This window comes from Dermacentor andersoni, chromosome 11 (assembly GCF_023375885.2).
Source record: "Dermacentor andersoni chromosome 11, qqDerAnde1_hic_scaffold, whole genome shotgun sequence".
NCBI classification, from domain to species: domain Eukaryota; kingdom Metazoa; phylum Arthropoda; class Arachnida; order Ixodida; family Ixodidae; genus Dermacentor; species Dermacentor andersoni.
The window spans coordinates 71,575,007-71,590,439 of NC_092824.1; the positions used below are offsets into that span (position 1 = coordinate 71,575,007).

Consider the following 15,433-nt stretch of genomic DNA (forward strand, 5'->3'; position numbering starts at 1 on the left):
AGCAAACGCTCAGCACGCGTCTGCGATGCCTCTCAAGACTCACCACATTAAGAACACGCGCTTCTCTGACCAGATTCTACATGCTTTGTACAAAAGGAGCCAAAAGTGTAAAAAGCAGTGCAGTGTACATCATGTCTTCTTCATCGGTAACACTATACAGCGGCGACGGAAATCAGTAAACGTCATTGATAACCGCAACTGCAGTTTTGTAATCTAGCTAGGCATATTAGTTTATTTAGAGTTCTTTTGAATGAAGCCCGATGCACGGCACAGTAAGCCACCACATCTGAAGCGCATCGATGGATTTGCTTAAGTCAAAAAAACGAGGTCTGTAGCAAAAGCGAGGGATGGGAACTGTGTTTGCCTCATCACAATTGGAAACCGGAACAGTGTGAGACTGAAATCTGTATGGTGCGTCCAGCGTTAAAGGGAAGAGAGTGCTTCAAAATTACACAGCAAGCGTAATATCTTTTTCGACCACTTACCATGCCAAGAATGCTGGGCCAGAAAAGAATTCATCAATCTCCGCCTGCTTTACACCAAGTTTCAAGAATGTCTGCAAGAGGAAAAGAGTGAGGGATCAACCACCGCACAAAAGAGAATCTTCATTTTGATTTTAGTCTTCTGAAAGTCAAACGTCGAGGTCGTTGGACCTACGTGATTTTTCCTGTTTTTCGTTCAATCTGTGCTTGAAAGAACTTGCTAATTTGACTGAATTAATGCATGTTTATGACACGCGCGAAATCACTTTTTGGTTTACGCCACGGACCCGTACTAACTATGGCCAACAAATGATCGCATATACATTGTCTACTCTTTTAAACAATCAGCATTGTTTTCTGTAATGCTGCTGCTGTTAAGTTTCGATTTTGTGCTGGAAAGTTTCTCCAAGTTTTGATAAAGTTTGATGTCGTGCATAAAAGTAAAGTATTTCCGTTCTAACGTTAATTTCAACAATCTTAGTTTTATTTTTCAAACGTATAGTTTTGGTATTGTAAGCTTGTCGCATACGAACATTTCCTGTTGCCCCTGTCAAAGTGCAACTATCGGGTACAGACCCCATCAAGCTTCTGGCTTTTAGCCTGTGATCCCAACATTATTATACATGCTGTAATGTACCGTAATGCCTAAATAAAATGAAATGAAATGAAATAATACCGCTTCGCGAGGCAAAGTACTTTATCGCAATGCCATCAACTAGGTCGTCGAGACGATGGAAGAGTCCAGATTAATTTCGCCTATATACCTGAGGTTCTTTGAAGTGCGCCTAATTAGCACGGTGCGTAATCGCTCTTGCGCAACGCCCGCAACACGATGCTGCCGCCGCGGCGAGGAACCGAACCAGTGACTTCGTCCTCAGGAGCAGAACGCCACAGGCGCCGAGCCACTAATGCAGGTAAAGGCTACGTCTTGAAGTAATGATAGCGGTCGATGTGGTTCTTCGTGCCGAAAGTCTGGCAATCAGGCCCGCCGCAGTGTGGAGGCCCCGTAATCATTTCGGCAATCTGTGTTTCTTTGACCTGCACGGACACCGCAACGTGGTGGTGGTGATGATCATGATGATGATGATGATGGTGGTGGTGATGATGACGATGATGCGGAGGAGGAGGAGGAGGAGGAGGATAGTGATCCAAACAAGGAAATGACGCTAGATTCTGCCACCGCAATGTCCGCGCGGAAATCGGAACTCGCGACCTTCTTCTCAGCCGCAGAACGTACATTATCAAGTAAACAACGAAACAAAGGAAGAAGAGAAACGAGAAAGAAGAGAATCGAGAGATAGGTTAAGAGAAACATGCGCGCTGCCAACGGCAAAAAAGGAAAGAAAGAAAGAAAACTAATTCTATTCCGCGTTAACAGTGAACACCGCCTCAACGAATCGGCGTCTTCCGTGGTCTTTTGCCCCAATCGACCCATGCTTACGTGTCGTCGTCCACACCACTCCTATTGTTCCAGATAGCGGCAAACTAGCTTCCCTGTAACAACGTGCCTCTGACAATTCTCATCTCACTGTAATAGCCTGTCGAAAACAGTCGCGCGAAAGTTGCGACTGAACAGCCACTTGCGGACGCGATAAGAGAAAAAACATACGGAAGTATCGCTCCGACCACTGGCCTATTTCCATCGCGCCTTCACTTCATGGTGCGCGTATCAGCACACCGGCTATTGGAAAATTTCGCTCGTGGTGGCGGTATCATGTGGAGAGTACGCGTCAAATAACGCCTGCGTACGATGCGGGCTCGTGTTTTAATTTGGAGGCATCTTCCTGCCGGAAAATTTTCGAGCGATCAGGCATGGCTCGAAATTCAAAGCTGCACTTTGAGGGGTGCCGCGAATACAAATAATTTGGGGCTTCCAACTTAGTTTTAGTTCGTTTTTTTTTTTTTTTTCGCACCGAAACGAAACTTTTTTCGCCTGACTGGGCCTCGGTTAGGCGTAAACCCCCGGTGCAGCCGTAAGCCGACACGACAACAACGACCACGTCGTCACCTCTGCAAAAAAAAAAAGTCTCACCCTCTTCCAGATCTCTTCCTGCCCCGTGAAGGCCAGCGGCAGATTGATGCCATTCAGCGCCATCCAGTCGATTTCCTGCTCCCAGCGTGTCCAGTTCCACCAGACCATGGAGTAACTGGCCGTGCACACATTCTGATAGTAGCGGAACCTGCAGTCAGGGGAAAATATGATACCACACACGTTTGCTCGATACGGAACGCTGCTCCGTAGGACAAGTGAGACGGGAACGTAGACGCGTACCGAGCTGAGCCACGCGAATAGATCAAACTCACGGGCCATTGAGCTTGACTACGATTGGCTTCGGAACCAGAGGCGGCTTGCCCGAGGCAGTCCTTGTCTGCGTGCCCGACCAGGACACGTGAACGTTGCAGAACTTCTTCAGGTAGTAGTACAGACCCGTGGCCACCGCTACACCACTCGATCCCGTTATGGACACGCTGTTGTTGAACGTCTCCACCTATGTATACAGCGGGAAGGAGGAAACGGATAAACAAGTGGCGTTCACAGTCCTTTTTATGACTGTAATTGTCCCGCAAACCCGTTGCAAGGTGTTTTTACAGGAGTAATGTAAATGTATCTACAGCGAAATTTGATTTCTTGAATGTATTTACTGCCGTGGAAGTAATTATTATGTGTTGCAGTGGGTGTTTACTCAACAATGCATGTGATTTCATGATGTTCCACAGTTGCAAGTGCTGTGCCGGTGCCCCATTGTACCATCCTTGGGAGCGGAAGTGGTCCTAACAGAAAAATTTGTAACGTTTCTTTGACGGTGTACAATACATTAGTGAAAATAAGTGAAACATATGAGACATGAATGACGTGCAAATTCGCCGCTTACTGTAGGACTGCAGAGGAAGAGCTGCCCAGAGAATCGTCCAATGTGTTTGTGCTCAACGTGCAAAGGCATCTATCTCTACGCCGGCCCTTCGACGCGTGCTTACGACATGGCGATTGTTGGGTTCTACGCGGGTAGTGGACGAGCGTATAAGCAAGAGAAACGCGCATTGTGACGTCATCAATAACCATGTGTTATGCAAATCGTACGTACCTTCGGCTATATCGTGTGGGGTATAAATTAAAGTAACGGTGGCATTTGTACTCTGGCGAAGAGACGTTAGAAGACGAATAACTTGGCCGATCATGAGGTTTGTGCAACGTCGCAGTTTCTACGTAGCGCAAACTGCTACGAGGAGAGTGCTACGAAAAGTGGGTCGGTCCCGGAGACGGTGAAGTCCTAACATGGCGCATCCAAGCGCGAGCTACGCACAAGAAAGGAAGACGAGGAGGTGGCACGTGGCGCACGCGCCGAGTGTTTCAAAGAGCTGGCTGCCTTCGGGACGAGCGAAGTATGCGTGCGATCGTGGCCTACGGGTCATTAGGCTAGTATAGGCCTAATGCCCTAGGCCTAAGCACATCAGCGCTAAGGCCTAAGCCCGCCTTAGCGGACGAAAAAAGATATGCTGTCAAAATAAAATCGACGATATAATTTACAAAAACGAGCTGACATCCAATACTTCGTGGGCCGCTTTACTGAACTTTTAGGCAACAGAAGATCGACAGAGCTAGGGCTTCCAAAATTAAGTTTTTCTCACCATATGCGAAAGATTGAAGAAGGTGTTAGAGACCACCGTGAGCAACCAATTAGCATCCATGAAATTGAAGACGCTATAGATGACTTGGCCTCAAGAAAGGCACTGGAACCTGATAAGACTAAGTGGTGCCCTTTATAAAGACCTTAATAACCTAATTAAGGGGAAAATGAGACATCCACCCAGTCGTCCATTCACCATTTCGCTCAGGCGTTGTTCCTACACAGTATTGGCAGAATCTCATGACGTACAACGTCCTTCATTCACCTCGTCGTATATTGTACTAATTCCGAAATCAGAGGACCCTGGTCGCCGACGGTTGGCGGGGTCTTATTTTAGCCTCACCAACGTCGATTACAAAATTTTCATGAAAGTTCTAGAGAGGCGGTTACAAAGTGTCACAGAGATACTAGCTGGACCGCGTCAAACATGTGGTAATAAAGGTTGCCATATTGCTGCAAATACTCATGTTGCTCGTTCAATTTTTTTTATGTTATCAGGCCCTGAGGATCGAGTTTCTTTGTTTCAATTTGGCCTTGCAAAAGAAAATTAAGGCTTTTGATCGTGTATCCCATGAAATCCCTTTCATTATCCTTGAAGATGTGCACGTGGTTCCTGCCATTTCTGAAGGCGTAAAATGTCCTACGCAAATTGTACTACGCGAGTCATAGTTAATGGTGAGGCGTCAGATATTGTGCATGAGCGTTTAAGTGTGCGTTAAGAATCCCCCATATCACCTTCGCTTTTTGTTGCGTACCTTGAGCCACTCTGCCTATATTTCCTAAACAGTGATAACTGGCTACGTACTACAATCGACCCGCGTGAAAGTCATCGCGTATGCTGAAGATGTCCCTGTGTTTTGCTCAGACACAGGCAGCATTCGCGAGGGTGTATCGATAATTGAAAGATATTGTAAGCAAACAGGATGTCAGCTAAACTGGGACCAGAGTAATCGTGCCTGGCACGGAAATGGGGATGATAAGCCAGAATAAATTGCAAAGTTGAAATGGTCTCGGCTGCCTATCTTGGAGTGCCCCGTGACTGTCGTCAGGACACAGAGGCACTGTGGAGCAAAGTAAAAGAATTTCATCGAGGAAAAAGCTCACTGTCGCTAAGGTCGTGATTTGTCTGCGTTTCCCGTGATCTGCAACATACGATTAGTACGATTATATTGTCTAAAGTGTGGTACCTAATTAACGTGTTATATATATCGCGAATTAAGACGGCAAGCTGGGCGAGTTGGTGATTGAACATGTTCCTATGGGTGGGCAGCGCAACCCGGACGAAGGACGAGAGGCAGAACACGCTCGTGTTGTGTTCTGCCTCTCGTCCTTCGTCTGGGTTGCGCTGCCCACCCATAGGAACATATATCGCGAGTCAATGTGTAAAAGCTTCATTGCGTCGTTGCTGCGTTTAGTTGGGCATTCACCTAGGGGGGAGAGAACCAGCTGGTGTTCTCTAATCCATTCATTTAAAAATGGGGGTCGGGGTCTCGCTCACATTACTTTTTTTTTTCTTTTTGCGACAGATTGTGGCGCGATTTGTTCTCTTTAGGGATCAGCAGGACGTATTTCTCCGCACTGTGATGCAGATACGTTTAAGTGGTCTTCTTCAGGCATTTGTGGCATCGTCATGCCGTGTACTGAGTTGTCCTGTCAAAGGACACGTACGGGAAGTATTCCTCGCCTGTTTTCTGTGAAATACTTAAGCACAGTGACTAAAAACACGTTGTACAAGGACATTATTGATATCATGCCTTTTGTACTCACGCAGTGCTCAATATAAAGTGAAACAGGAAGAAAATGCACTGAAGTAATTAAAAAGTTGCTAGTTAAATCCTCGACAAGATTTTTTTTTTTTTCGAGCTGCATAGTAATATATTTCCTGTGAAAACCTGGCTCGAACAGAAAAGCTTCTTCGTACCTTGGTCCAATGAATGCTTACTTTGTAAGAAACCGGAAACGCTAGAACATGGTTTCATAGACTGCTGGGATCCCATAATTTTCTGGGACATCCTCCAGCGTACCTTGCACTAATTAACTTGACTCCGCCTTTATACTCACACTGAATTGGACTTCTACCAGTTGAAAACACGGGAGGCGTAGAATATGATCTTATCATGCTCCTAGGCATCCACAGTATCTGAAAGACACGTATGCAAGTGAAACATGCAGACGTCAGCGTGCGTACTATGCGCGAAAACGTTGTCGACAGTGCCAAGATGAAGACGACGGAGACCTCGTAACCGCGAAACTCTTGAAAGGCTCAAAAGTTTTCACTCACTCACTCACTATCGACAGTGCCGCATATGCAGAGAGATATACCGGGCACAGTCTGACCTTCCTCAGTGAATCAACCTATTTTGTGATTGATACGAAAGAATTCGTGTCCGCCTCAGAGCGGCTGTCACCCTTATCTTTACCAAATTTGTCTGTTTGTTGCTGTAATGTGCCAAGCAAGACGATCAAGAAAGAAAAAAACGAGCGTGGTCGTGTGTTCAAAGAAACGGGCTGCTGTGCTCCACGGCAAAGGTTCGATCCTACGCGAAACTCCTACACCGTCACAATATTAAAGCGAGGCGAGACAGGAACCTACCTATACCGCGAAGTGCCAAGAATTAGCCAAAGAATGCTTCGCATTAAGATTCTCACTGCAAAATGCTCCCTAGAAAACACTTCACGACTTCCAGTGCATAACCGAAATTCCCGATGATGCCTGGGGAGGGTCCCCTGAATGAAGGGTGCAAGGATCGTGGATCGCAAGCGAGTGCGAACTGGGACTGCACACGCACCACGAACATGTCCTCTCGCTGGTCCTTGGCTCCCTGGAAGACGTGCAACGTGATCCGGGACTCCCACTGGGGGACCAGCCGTCGCAGCAGGCCCTCCACGGTGGCTTGCTGATCGGCCACAGGGGACGACTTCGGGCGGAGCGCATCGCCTGCGGGATAGCCAGCGCACAGCGACACGTGTGCCGTTACGTGATCACGACACCACCGACACACCACGCCGGCAGAAAGACTGGAGGCGACAAGGAAACGATTCGGCGATACCGCTCCACTGGACGCACCTGTACTCGCTAATGTCACTAATGACCGCCCCGCTTAACCAGGTGGGACGAGGAGACGAGCATCGAACACTAAATTGATAGCCACATAAGTATCCTTACGTGATTTGAATATGCGAAAGCATTTTGTCTTCTCTAGGTAATCGCCATTAAGGACTTCGTAACTACTACAACGTGTTTGCGTACCTTTCTCTGCGTTCATTAATTGTCATTAATTGTGTCCCACATTGACACGCGTCCTTCGGAGCGCTACCTTAATTTACATTAATCAACCTTGCTCTAGTTTGTAGTAACCATAATTCACCTTAATCCACCTTCATTCACTTTACTTCACCTTAAATCACTTTAATTATGTTTAATTCGCAATAATTGTCCATAATTACTGGTAATTAGTTTTGTTATACCATTTACTATCTTCTGTACTACTACTGACGTCATACAACATGCTGGTGGAGTCACACTGATTTTGGTACCACGCGTTGCGGACAACGCCGGCTTTTCTGCCTCGTGGGACATACAATGCCTTCGCAATAATAGTATAGGCGACATTATCCCAGCAGGGCGAGCAGCTCCGCTTTCCGCGTGAAAACCCCGTGCGCGCGCATGTAGACAACGATGGCTACTTGACGGCACGCACTGTTGTGCTTCGGGCACGAGCTCCTCTTATCGTATTTCATTTTAACTTGATAGTGCATAATTAGTGTGGCGCCTGGGTTTAACAATGCCATCTAAATGAGTCACCGCTTGCCTTCAGTTGAGTGAGAAGAACGGCCCAGTTGTCCAGCAAGAAGCAGGAACGCCTGTGAACGAAATAGTAAGCAACAAGAGAGTGTTTTAGCATGGTGTTATCGATACAGCCCACCACCCTCTACGCATGCGCGGCGTTAACCACGCGCGTACGCAGGTGGGGGCAAGTGGTAGCGGTAACGGCAGAACCCTAAGGGCCCGCAGCAGAAACAAGCGCGGGCCCGTTTAAATGGCTTGCTTAATGTCGACAAGCGAAGCCTTGCCCGACCTACGGCAGCGTCACAAAACGCATAACTCAAGGGCCTTCTCCAGCATGCTCTATAGTTATGCAATGCATGTGCGGTTTTGCTACTTCTGCAGAACGTAGAATCTCTTGCCTCGAGGTAAACGATTGCTAGATGACATCACAAAAGCGGGACGCCTACTACAAAATATGTTTTTCAGCGAAGCTGTATCACTCGGATAACCGGGATTTCTTCGTCTCTGTCGACAGAACAGTCGAAATGAAACCATTCCACGGTTTGAAGCGAAAAATGCCTATCTCCACTGGAAATACGCATGCAAGACAAACCCCAGTATACGTTTAAATAAAGAAAGCACAAAAACAAGTTCCAAACAACGCGAAGCACGTCGCGTTCGCCGCATGCGTTTCCCGGTAAATATTACGACTGCGTAAGCTGCGGTTGCTGTGGGAAGTGGCAAATGTATCAAATTACGCAGGAAGCGATGTCATTAACTGTCATATGCAAGAGAATGACCTGCCTAGCAGCTGGTTTCATTTGTGTTGTGACGGCGCTATGGGAAGGCCACGCATAGCTATAGGACTCCCGAAAAGCAGCGTGAAAACGATGAGCGGTGAGGGGAATAGCAACGTCAATATGCACGACAGCGCATATCGCTCAGGCTAGGCAGGACGCAGCGGTTCCTACCCAAAGTGTTTACAAATACGGCGCCGAATAAAACAACACACGAAGAAGGGGGACACGAGACAAGCACGTAGGCGCTTGTCTCGTGTCCTTGACAGCAGCTATATATTACTATGTCAAGAAATAGAACACTCAGTTGTTAGTGCGCCTACGTGCTTGTCTCGTGTCCCCCTTCTTAGTGTGTTGTTTTATTCGGCGCCGTCTTTGTAATCATGCTTAACCAACTAGCCCACCAACACATGCTCAGTGACTACCCAAAGTGAACCACGCACAATTAGGACGTCTGAAGAGCTGCGCGAATACGATGGGCGACGAACTGCATTTAATTGTATCGCTATCATTCACTTCAGGTAATGCACTGCTCAACCGTTCAAGGCTGCGTCACATTGGGCTGTCGGATCAGGTGAGACAACAGCTTCGCTAGCCAACAACCTTCACAGCGTGGAATGGTGCCCAATTTTCGTTGAAAGCAGCCTTGCAAGGCAGCCGACTTACACATATTTGCAAATAGGTTTTGCTCCATACGCGGAACTGTAAGGAGCCCATCCCTTTTGTGAAAATTAATTAAGGATAGTGTTCCTGAATAACCGACCACAGAAGCCGGCAAAGCTGCAGCGAGCGTACAAGCTCAAACGATGCCACCCTGCCGGTGATTTTACTGCCGGAAACACTGGATTTTCAACCACGCGGCGAGATTTTAAATTCTGGCACTAGAAGTCACTACAATTTTTGCAAACGGATCACAGTCGAGATACACAAGAGACGTTTAGAATACTGGTGGAAAAGATGCAGGGAAGAAATTGCTACGACTGGATTCGTTATAGGCATAGGTAAGGTAGATAAAGTAGTTTTCAGAAAGATAAAGGAGATTAAGGAGATGCACACAGAAATGCTAGAATGAAGAGCATGTATAGCATACCTGATTAACCCAAGCGGGCTAGGTGAATATTTATCACCGCCCCAATTTAAAGGGGATGCCAATAAATCATCATCATCATGGTCTACTGCAAAAACCTTGCAAAAATTACCCAAGCCATTAAACAAACTTTTTAAAAAATGAAGTGTACTACTCGCAGCATCTGCCATTACATATTTCTGCAAACTTTGATAATGCCGTCAATGGTTGACTAATTGATGGCTTCAAAATCTACGCCGGATCTTTTAGACACTCGGGTTTATGTCAATTTTCGCTTTACATAATTTTGAAGTACCCCTAAAGAAAACCTTGTTCCTCTTCCTCCGAGAGTTATTTGTTGCTGTTCTTGGTATTATCTCTTCGAGCACGGCAGGCGCCGTGTTATCTTCACCATAAGCACCGCTAGCATTTTAGTTTTCTTAGCTTTTTGATCATCAATAATGGTGCTAAGAAAGTGTGTTGCACGTACAAACATTACATCTTCCAACCAAGTTTGTTCTTTTGCGTGGGAACAAATCTCTGATTTAATCTGCAAAACAAGTCAACTGCATGCTGTACAGAACTACAGAGCAAGTAATGCTTGTCTCACAGAAGCACCTAAATGTCCTTATCGATCAAGACATCACAGTAGACAAATAAACAACCAACAAACACACTGGTATATTATGTGCGCTGATTTCGAGCCCACAAATTCTGAAAATAACCTCTTGATTTGCGAACATTTACCATGTTGGCAAGGTGCCCAACGTATGTTTTTTTTTAAGTACCTGAACTTAAATTTCACTGCAACAGTGGTTGTGTTTTCATTGTTAGAGACAACGTATATTGGTGGTGACTACGTCGGACTTTCTCTTCTATTCATTCTTTTATGCTAGAAGTTGCTCTGTGCGTACCATATAATGATACATATCATGGCAAATCAGCTCTACGGGATCCCACAAGGCGGAGGAAGTGTGGCTTTGTAGCTTCGTGCTACCCCATTGCAGTGGGTGACAATTCTCCTTTTCGCGATACACCGCATCGTAAAGCGTGGAATTCGCGAGGGGAATCCCGTACGCGTTTTCACTATCATCTTCAAGGTGCAACGGCAAAGCCGCTTGATTCCATCGTTCGTGTTTCTGCGGAGCGCGTCCGCTTAGTCAAGTTTTACTCCCAGAGGCAAATCACTCGAGCGCGACGGAACGCCGGCATCACTAAATAAATAATCAAAGTGACAGGGCACTCCACTCACGAACACCTGCAGTACCGTCGCTCCGGCAACCGATGACATCGCTGCTGGCACCCAGCCACGGTGTTCTTACGGCGCGGTCGACTCTTCGACTGACGGATCCTGCCAGGGCGTAGAAGCCAAGTGCCCCTACTGACACAAACCGGGCCCGGTGAGGAGACGTGGAGAGCGCGCTAGCGAGGAGGGAAGAGGGGTCGGAGCAAACGCGCTCTCCGGTGACACGCGGCGATAGTGTTTTCGAGTGTTGTCTGCGGTTCGGCGGACCTCTCGGCAGGCGCGATTATCCGATTTCCGGAAAAGAGGAGAAGGAACGCCAAAAGAAGCCCGTCAAGGACCTTTCCCCACCTCCATCACTTTCTCGCTCCTCCTGTCACTGTGTCAAAGAGCGACCCTCCGTGGCGTTGATCGGACCTTCCCGCCGGACAGAGGGGGCAGCTCCTCAGTTGAACAGTTGCACGTGAGTGCACAACGCGTGGCTTTGCTGCCGCCGCATCTGCATGTGTTTCTGTGCTCGGGTCACGCGGTTCCCCAACGGTCAAGATCGAAGGCATTGCGGTGATGGTCCCCGCGACTGTTCGAGATGTGTCGATTGGAAACTGCCACCCCTTTGACCCCCCCCCCCCCTTTTCCTTTATGTAAGGGCCCTTACGTCCTTTACATCTCGGTGTCCCATCTGGCACGTCGCGCAGAGAGCGTAATCTACCCACGTGACTTTGGAATGGACCTCCCTAATTTCTTATTGCACGCGCGTGCGCGCTGACGTAGAAATGACCCTTCTCGCCAAACGTTGAGCACACAGTTCAGGTTTGTCCTCATCATTCTCCCATGTAGTGTAACGTGGCGTATGTAAGCTAGTGGTGGGCGAATACCGAAATTGTCGAATACAAATAGTAAGTATCGAATATCGAGTAGTCAACCGCAGGCGCATACATGTATTTACCACAGGAAGGTTTATTTCCGCAGAATTAGCTACTAGGCCTGCACTCGGCCATTAGTTAAAGAAGAAAGATACATTATCAGCGACAGCGAATAAGTCTTAAACACGAGATTACTAATTGCACTTAAATGCTGCGCCAATAGCCACTCAATATATTTAGATCGTGATTGTAAACAAGCTATCCAATAATTAATGCTAGTATATGAAAGAGAGCATTCCAATGACGCTAAATAAGTTATTACAAAAAAAAATAGCAGAAGTTGTGGTATAAAAAACAAAAACCGCAGGAGGACATGCGCACAGCAAACACGTGTAAAAGGGCGAGTTGCAAGAAAAGCGTGTCTGGTAAGTAGCGTATTAAAAAATTGCATATTTTACTTGAGTAGACTTCCCGAAACTTCGATCGAAAACAAAGTTCGCATTTTCTTTCTTCATTCCTTCGAAAAGTTTTGTTGTTGTTTCCCTTCTGATAATTTTCGACCGTTTGTTTAGCAGATGGACACCAGCAACGAGGTTTTCCCAGTCCGCTGTAGCCAAAAATTTGATCAGCTTCAAATATTCGAAAATGTCGAATAGCTCCTATTCCGCCTAGTAAGGGCGGGAAAGAAGGTTTAGGACAGTAAAAAGGCCTTTTTCCCACCTTGGTTGCGTCTTAACTTCGCCGAATAAGACGAACCAACTTGCCCAGCAACAAGTATTGTTACAATGCAAAGAAGGGGTAAGGCGTGCAGACACGGACACAAGAGAAGTGGACAACACGAACGCCGCTAGAAAAGCACGATTGTGCAGATGAGTGGGAGAACAAGGAAAAGGGCTCGGAGTACTAGAAATGAAGCTTATAACAACAAAAAGCTGAGCTAGTTGGTAAGGATCCATAATGCAAGGAAGGGGCAAGGCGTGCAGACACGGACACAAGAGAACTGGACAAGTAACGTTACGTCAAATAGTTCGCTTTCGAATAAGAATAGTTAAGTGTGTAATAGTCTACACTTGTTCGAAACTTGGAATAGTCGCCCACCCCGTAAGTAAGTAAGCACCACTGGCTCAACAGTGCACGTTTCTGTGGGGCTTCGTTCACTGCTGTTTATTTAGGCTCAGGCGTCGAGGCCGGCGGTGGGCGCCTATGTCGACGCATATGTAACACATTTGAGGCAGCGGTCCCCGCCGCGGTGTCTCTTACCACGGCTGTTTGCAAGTCAGATGGGCGCAGCTCACCCTCGCAAGCACTCGAGATGTCGCGAGAAAAGAAAAGTAAGGCCGAAAAGCCCTTGAGAGTCTTTCTTTGAAAGTCCCAGTTTCGCTTTCAGCGAGCCTTCTAATGTGAAATATTTCTCGCGTAGCTCTCACAAGAGCTTCTTTATTGTAAATTCAATTCCCCGGTTACGTAATGTCGAGGGCATCGCAAAGAGCGATGGAACGAAGAATGTTAGGCGCAACGTTAAGAGACGGGAAGATAGCGGTGTGGATCGGAGAGCAAATGGGGATAGCCGATATTCTAGTTGACATTAAAAGAAAAAAAATGGAGTTGGGCAGGCCATGGAATGCGTGGGATAGATAACCGGTGGACCATTAGAGTTACAGAGTGGGTGCCAAGAAAAGCGAAGCGCCGTCGAGGACGGAAGAAAACTAGGTGGGGGTGATGAAATTAGGAAAATCGCAGGCGCAAGTTGGAATCCGTTGGAGCAGGATAGGGGTAATTGGAGATCGCAGGGGGAGGCTTTCGTCCTGCAGTGGACATAAAAATAGGCTAATGATGATGATAACGTTGGGTACGAGCTTCAAGCTACTCATCAAGCTCTGGCCACCGAAGATCAATAACAGAAGATTATTTACTTAACCTCGTTAGTAATTCCTTCCCCAGGAGCACATGTCGAAAAGCTAAATATAAGAAATTGGACCGCGCTGCCATGTGATCTATGGTGTGTTGCGATAGAAACTACAGTGACTACAGCGAGAGCTTTTTCAGTGAGTGGACATATGAGAAGGTGCTGAAGTGAAAAGGGTATTCGTCTAAGCTTGCCCGATGAACGCGCCTTGTTGTCTCGTAAGGTCTGGGTGTATAGCTTACACTCAAGAAAATACAATCTCAACTGACACGTTGCAAAAAAAAAGACTAAAAAAAAATGAAAGGCCCTTCATCAAGCTTTAACACATTAAAGAAGTTGTAGCACAGACATAATTTAAATATGTGCATAATGCCGCCTGCCTGTAAATGTAAACCGGTCTTCCAAGTCTCGCCAGATCTGAATATCAAAGCAACTTGATATCCCGATTGTGTCAAGTTAGGGAACAAAGGCATTTAACCAGAACTTTCCGTAGAATCGGGAACGTTGGCAAGCGTGTTTCTATTTCGACATTCAGAAAGTTTCTTAACAGCAGTTCAGTTGAACGACGTCGCCCACCCTTAGCGTTCCCCATAAAGAGAAACACGAGAGCAGGAAAAACGTTCACGTCCTGCGATTCCCTCGAAAAGCGGCATTTTAACTGGTCGATCGCGAGAGAAGTACCGGTGGTAGGTCACTGTGACATGATCAAAAGAACAACCACTAAAAAAAGATGGGACTGTTGGGAGCCCTTCGTATCCCGGGATTCCGATACCGTGCTTCTGCGCTTCAGTCGGGCCCCGCGACCTGCCCATAGCTCTTCCCCAACGAGGAGGCCGGACAGATACCAGCAGCACCACCCGGCGGCAGACCAACTCCTTGTAGTGAGAAACGCGTGAATCCCCCGCCAAGAGCCAACCTGGCCACCTCCCACCCCCACGAAGACCAGCGTTTCTTGCCGGTCGGTCACGGGAATGGTGATTAACGAGCGCTAACAGTACTATATTAGTGGGACGCTTTAACCCCTAACCACGAAGAGGACGAAAAGACACGCAGGTATCCAATGCAGCGTTGCAATTTAGATGACGCAGAGCTTGTCTGAGCAAGCTAATTAGCCGCAGCAGTGGATGACAGCTGGGCAACCTGGTCGCTAATACATTTTAGCCGTCTGCCTCGCGAGTTCGAACTAAGGCGATGCATGACGACCGAAGAGTGTTGATGAAAGGTACATGCACATAGAAGTGCGACACATATCTAAACACACTTGACGCTTCATACCTCTCGCGTCACAGTGGTACATACATTCTAAGGGATTGGGCAAGAAGTGGACACACACCCGGTAGGCGCATATCGAGTTGCACTTACCGAGGGCATGGAGTTGTCTTTTCGGGCACATTCCTAGTGGTACATGTAAAACCTGTCACCCAAGTTGTTCACTACGCAATCCAGGCAACAGCCAGCAACAAATCGTTCATTCGGACGCGTATACCAACATGGGCCAAGTTGCGTATTCGACAAGGCAGCATCCAGCAGAGACCCAGTGGCCCAAGTTCTATACTTATATCCACAAGTATATCCGGTGAGAAAACGACAAGAGGCAAAGAAAGCTTCAAGCATGATGAACGAACGCGGGCGTCTGAAACGCTTCCTGCCCGCTCTGGAAGCATCAGCCGTCTCAGTCCTT

General features: G+C 47.2%; 1 protein-coding gene across 1 annotated transcript in view; it reads right to left on the reverse strand.

Moving 5' to 3' along the window:
• Positions 1-11,130, reverse strand: part of Naglu (N-acetyl-alpha-glucosaminidase) — a 37,182-nt gene extending 26,052 nt beyond the window's left edge. Inside the window, exons 1-6 of the mRNA XM_055064719.2 lie at positions 10,993-11,130; positions 7,921-7,972; positions 6,898-7,046; positions 2,787-2,971; positions 2,515-2,662; positions 486-556 (exon numbers count right to left, since the gene is read on the reverse strand). Coding sequence (XP_054920694.2) covers positions 486-556; positions 2,515-2,662; positions 2,787-2,971; positions 6,898-7,046; positions 7,921-7,972; positions 10,993-11,031 — 644 coding nt within the window. The 5' untranslated portion in view covers positions 11,032-11,130. The remainder of the gene's footprint in view (positions 1-485; positions 557-2,514; positions 2,663-2,786; positions 2,972-6,897; positions 7,047-7,920; positions 7,973-10,992) is intronic.
• Positions 11,131-15,433: the final 4,303 nt, after the last annotated feature.